The 6,000-nt window shown below is 47.1% G+C and overlaps 1 protein-coding gene across 6 annotated transcripts in view; it reads right to left on the bottom strand.

Annotated features, from left to right (window-relative positions):
• The window catches only part of sema4ab (sema domain, immunoglobulin domain (Ig), transmembrane domain (TM) and short cytoplasmic domain, (semaphorin) 4Ab), a 31,367-nt gene that overhangs the window by 5,692 nt on the left and 19,675 nt on the right, over positions 1-6,000 (bottom strand). For 5 of the 6 annotated variants that reach the window (XM_068599136.1, XM_068599141.1, XM_068599137.1 and 2 more), the window contains 2 exons: positions 2,139-2,302; positions 542-636 (listed from right to left, as the gene is read on the bottom strand). In XM_068599136.1, coding sequence (XP_068455237.1) covers positions 542-636; positions 2,139-2,302 — 259 coding nt within the window. The remainder of the gene's footprint in view (positions 1-541; positions 637-2,138; positions 2,303-6,000) is intronic. The other variant, XM_068599139.1, reaches the window with a different exon arrangement.

Raw genomic sequence — 6,000 nt, 5'->3', positions numbered from 1 at the left:
GAATAGGAGTAGAATGGACACTAAACCTTTTTGCCATGGTCATTTCACAAGGTCATAAGAAAACGTGGATTGCTTTTAGATGGCGTCAACACACGTCAGTTGGGCCGTAAAGTGTGTTGTGCCAATCTAAAACCAGCATGGACATCTGTTATGGCCTATCATACTTTCTTTTTTACATACTTAAAAGGACAACCAGCTCCATGGGACTGCAAATACAGATACACTAGACTAGACGCAGTCGCCGTCATGGCATAAGTCAGTCCCCAATTTTCGGAAATTGGTTTCCAAGGATGTTAACCCGCTGTGACAGTTACATTGGCGGTACACATATGAATGCAGTTGGTTTTTGTGTGTGTTTTTTCCAATACAGTAACTAGAGCCCAAATGATAATATAGACGTACATTGTATAAACACATTTTCATGATAAATACACATGTCAGAACAAAAATGTCAATGTCCAATCTCCAAACAGCATCACTGTGTCAGTTTTGTTTACTGACAAGTTTATTTTACACTTTAACTGAGATAAGTGACACTTACCTGCAGGAAGTTTGTTTGGTCCAAATCTGGCTCTGTTTGTATAGGAAACAGTGTTGCATGCCTCTTCAACATTTCCTCTGTCTATGTCTTGGGATCTGAGGATGGAGAACTACAGTCAGCAAAGAAGGTTGGTACAACTGTTACACTGAATGGCATCCATCAGCAACTACCTCTATTTCCTGTTTTGGCGACCCAATCTTAACTTTAAAATGTAACATTTTTAGGGTGAATATTCTTGTATTTTTTCCCAAATATCATGTCGCCATACACAATAATCACATTATTGAAAGTATACGCTTAATGGCCCATATTCATGTTGTCCCGTCACTGCACAGGTAGTACAGGTCAATTATTTGTTGTCAGATCAAGAAACAGCTGATTAATTGTCCAATACATATCAAGAGCTTCACCTGTTGGTGAAGAGGTCAATTAATTGTGATGTAATGGTGGCAGCTGGGATTAAAAAAAACAAAACAGGTATTAGCAGAAACATACCCTTAAATCACATTAGCCTAATTGGGTACGGTAAACAGGAGAATCAACAATAACAGGAGGTAAATAAACTTATTGCGGGAGGCTCTGTGGATGTAACGAGGCCGACGGAGGAGTCCAAGTGTTTTGATGGCTGAGATTAACAGAGACACAGAGAAGTTGTTTAGTTTGAGGAGCTGCGAAGTGGAATATTGCAGAACCATGGCAGCCCGGGATGTGTTGACACACCTGCGGTCTTTGTCAATAGCCACAAACTTGATGCTCGGAGTTGGAGAAGTAACAGTTATCTCAGGAGGCAGGTGAACAGAGCAGAACAGTTAAAAGGCTGGATTGTCAGTAGCGACCAGCTGGCAAAGGACCACCTGGGCCAGCTAGTTGTCCAGGGAGTAGACAGTACCAGGAGAAGTGACAGGCACGTTAGCATAATAAACAACAGGCAGATGATCGGAGCAGGACAGCTGTGAGGCAATCCAAGAAATCTGCCTCCAAACAGTCGCATCAACAGGAGTATCCAGCAGGGAGCTGCGTCGCTTGAAATCAGTAGCCACCAGCTAGTGAGAGACTGCCAGCCAGATGTCCAGGGAGTAGACAGTAGCAGTTGTCCAGATAGTAGACAGTAGCGGGTGCAACAGGTAAGCAAACAAATCCAAAACAAAATGGCGCAGTAAAAAACTGAGAAAAATGGCTATGTAGAGTAAATAAATTTAACTACACTGATAAATAAATAAAAACAAACAAAAAATTATGTTAAATTATGAACAAGGTAGAAAATAAACAGAAACTGTGCCAGATCCACGTTGCCTCATGACTCGGGTCCTCATAATAATCCTTTAGATTTGATTTTGAATTCCAATAGGTCCTACTGCTCGAGTCCTAATCATGAGTATGCACAGGCTGCAAAGTGCGGTCAATATAAAGGGAATTAATGTTTGGTTTGAACATAAGGGCTCTGTGGTGTGGTGTTATTTCACATGTGTATATTGACCCTGTGTTTTATTATTCTTTTGATGCTTTTTTATTTTAACAGTAGAATCATATCATCATAACCCCCTAATTGCAAACATGATCCATTTTTATTATCATGGAAAAATCTTGTGCTACTCACAGATTGGCATGGTTGTCGGATGCCTCCACACAGGCCCTGCTGCCGAGGTCCCAACCACAGAAGGGGTCTCGGGCCAGAACACACTGGGGACAGGTCCAGTAGAAAGAGCAGTTGGCTGTTGGAACACTCACTACACCCTCTGATGTGCCAACATATATCATACCCTGCATTGAGATGGATCAAAACAATTAGAACAGTATCCCAAGATGATTTCACATGAACCTCCTCCCGAACACCACTGCAACTTCTTTGCACTGAGGCTTTATTTAAAACTATTATTCTACTATTTAACTACTAATGCTAAATTAATACACTGTCAAAAAAAATTAGTTAGGACTAAAATTAGGACTTTTTCCGGTGAGCGAGAGGGTCGCCTCCCTGTGCCTCCGGGTTGCGGGGAGTAAGGCTCTGACTGTTGTTTGTGCTTACGCACCGAACAGCAGCTCGGAGTATCCGGCCTTCTTGGAGTCGGTTGGAGGGGTCCTGGAGAGGGCGCCTCCTGCCGACTCTATAGTTCTCCTGGGAGACTTAACGGTCACGTGGGTAATGACAGTGAAACCTGGCGGGTGGTGATTGGGAGGAACGGCTTGCCCGATCTGAACCCGAACGGTGTTTTGTTGTTGGACTTCTGTGCTAGCCACGGTTTGGCCATAACAAACACTATGTTCGAGCATAAGGTGGTTCATAAGTGTACTTGGTACCAGAACACCTTAGGCTTAGGAACTGTGAACGTCTGGCTGAGGATCCTGTCCGGAAGGTCTTCAACTCCCACCTCCGGAAGAAATTTTCATGCATCCTGAGGGAGGTTGGGGACATGGAATCCGAGTGGACCTTGTTCAACGCCTCTATTGTGGAAGCGGCCGCCAGGAGTTGTGGTCGGAAGGTCGTCGGTGCCTGTCACGGCGGTAACCCGAGAACCCGGTGGTGGACACCGGTGGTGAGGGAAGCCGTCAAGCTAAAGAAGGAGGCCTTTCGGGCCTGGTTGACCCAGGGGTCTCCTGAAGCAGCTGACGGGTACCGGCAGGCCAAGAGGGCTGCAGCTGCGGCGGTCGCGGATGCTAAAACTCGGGCATGGGAAGAGTTCCGGGAGGCCATGGAGAAGGACTTTCGGTTGGCCTCAAATAGGTTCTGGCAAACCAGCCGACGGATCAGAAAGGGAAAGCAGGGTCTACCCCAGGCTGTTCTCAGCGGGGGAGGGGAACTGCTGACTCGGACTGGGGACATCGGACGGTGGAAAGAGCACTTTGAGGAACTCCTAAACCCGGTCAACATGTCCCCTGGGGAGGGGGCAGCGCCTGAAGACCTTGGGGTGGGTGCACCCATAACTCTGGCAGAGGTCACTAAGGTAGTTAAAGAGCTCCTTGGTGGCAAGGCGCCGGGGGTGGATGAGATCCGCCCTGAGATGCTGAAAGCGCTGGACATTGCTGGGCTGTCTTGGCTGACACGCCTTTTCAGTGTCGCATGGGGGTCGGGAACAGTGCCCATGGACTGGCAGACCGGGGTGGTGGTTCCCATCTTCAAAAAGGGGGATCGGAGAGTGTGCTCGAACTATCGTGGTATCACACTGCTCAACCTCCCGGAGAAAGCTTATGCCAGGGTGCTGGAAAGAAGGCTACGACCGCTTGTCGAACCTCGGATTCAAGAAGAGCAGTGCGGATTCTGTCCCGGTCGTGGAACAGTGGACCAGCTCTTTACCCTTTCAGGACTACGGGAGGGGTCTTGGGAGTTTGCCCAACCAGTCTACATGTGCTTTGTGGACTTGGAGAAGGCTTTCGTCTCTGTACGCCTGCAGTAGGAGTTGCGTTCGTATCCTCGGTAGTAAGTCAGACACGTTCCCGGTGGGTTTTGGCCTCCGCCAGGGCTGCCCTTTATCACCGGTCCTGTTTGTGACTTTCATGGAAAGGATTTCTAGGCGCAGCCGGGGGGCAGAGGAAATCCGGTTCGGGGGCCTCGGGATTGCCTCTCTGCTGTTTGCAGATGATGTGGTCCTGTTTGCCTCCTTGGACTGTGACCTCCAGCATTCGCTGGGGCGTTTTGCAGCCGAGTGTGAAGCGGCAGGGATGAGAGTTAGCGCCTCCAAATCTGAAGCCATGGTTCTCTGCCGGAAACCGGTGGATTGCTCCCTCCAGGTGGGGACAACATGCCTGCCCCAAGCGAAAGAGTTCAAGTATCTCAGGGCTCTTGTTCACGAGTGAGGGTAAGGTGGAGTGGGAGATCGCCAGGCGGATCGGTGCGGCTGAAGCAGTGAAACAGGAGCTGTACCGGTCCATCTTGGTGAAGAGGGAGCTGAGTCGGAAGGTGAAGCTTTCCATTTACTGGTCGGTCTACGTTCCAACCCTCACCTATGGTCACGAACTCTGGGTTGTGACCGAAAGAATGAGGTTGCGGATACAAGCGGCCAAAATGAGCTTCCTCCGTAGGGTGGCCGGGCTCAGCCTTAGAGATAGGGAAAGGAGCTCGGACATCAGGAGGGAGCTTGGAGTCGAGCCGCTACTCCTCCGTATCGAAAAGAAGTCAGCTGAGGTGGTTCCGGCACCCATTAGAGGTTTTGCAGGCACGTCCAACTGGGAAGAGGCCCCGGGGAAGACCCAGGAAACGCTGGAGGGATTATATCTCCCGGCTGGCCTGGGAATGCCTCGGGGTCCCCCAGAACGAGCTGGAAAATGCTGCGGGTGAGAGGGAAGCCTGAGTCGGTCTGCTGGGTGTGCTGCCACCGCGACCCGACCCTGGATAAGCGGCGGAAAATGGATGGATGGATGGAGGACTAAAAATAAGTAAATTAATAATAGTAACTATAACTATGTAAGCCTAAGTAGGAAATGCACAGCCTGCCACCGAGCACAGGATATGTTTTCAGATTAAACCTGAGACTAATAGTCAACAATCAAGCGGTAAATATTACAACTACACAGAATATAAGATGTAACTGTTGTCTGTGATGTGTTTCCCATCATGCCTCATGCTACTGTGGCCCCCGGCTGTGGTGAGATAATCATTGACCATGTGTGCATGACGTCAGTGCAAGTCGGGATTAAGTCGAACGCAAATTGCACGGCGGTTATTGATTATGCACATGGCTGGCTCAACTCAAATGACAGGTAAGTGTGGAAGCTGAACTGTGACAGGAAGGAGTTCTTTGTCCTCTGCACTATGTGGAGAATGTTTATTTGTGTGTGAGATATTATTGTAATATTGTATGGATGCAAAGAGTACACAATCTAGTGTTGCTACCTAATTCATGCAATTTACTTACTTAAGAAAAAGCAGAATTGTGGCATGACGTCTTATTGTTGCATGTTACTTATTTATAAATTAATGTTTGTGGACAGAGAAATGTGGCCTCAATTATAATTACATTTTCTTCTTCCTTTTTTGCTTTTTATGAGGCATCTAATCTAATTTATGTCCAACAGAAATGTATTTTATCTACACTGAATACATGTGAGGAAAAGCAACCGTTTACAATATCTCTATATTGATTGGAATACATATTTTCATTTATCTTTCTTGCAGAACGACACAAACTCATTCCTACTTTCAATAAATCTCTCAAAGGAACATCTTGTCTGGAATGCATTCCTACCAGCCATAACTTATACACACCAGTAGAATTATACTGTCTTACCCATACAGTTTTTGTATTGTAAGAACAGTTTTCAGAACAAGAACATACAGTATGTACTGTATGTAAGTACTATGTACTCTTTACCAGCAAATGGTTGTGTGTTTCATCGCGCAGAGTAAAACTGAACGGCTGATCTGAGCTGCGCCTCCGTCTCTCTGTGGCCTGTGTTCTGCAGTACACTGCAAGAAAACCCTGGTTTGCAGGTGGGTAGTGTGTTGTCTAACACACTACCCACTC

This window comes from Clinocottus analis, unplaced genomic scaffold (assembly GCF_023055335.1).
Source record: "Clinocottus analis isolate CAN_PGR_092001 unplaced genomic scaffold, fCliAna1.0.p SCAF_43, whole genome shotgun sequence".
Lineage (NCBI taxonomy): Eukaryota > Metazoa > Chordata > Actinopteri > Perciformes > Cottidae > Clinocottus > Clinocottus analis.
The sequence above is the reverse complement of the archived record's forward strand: the minus strand, read 5'-3'. Positions and strand labels throughout refer to the sequence as shown.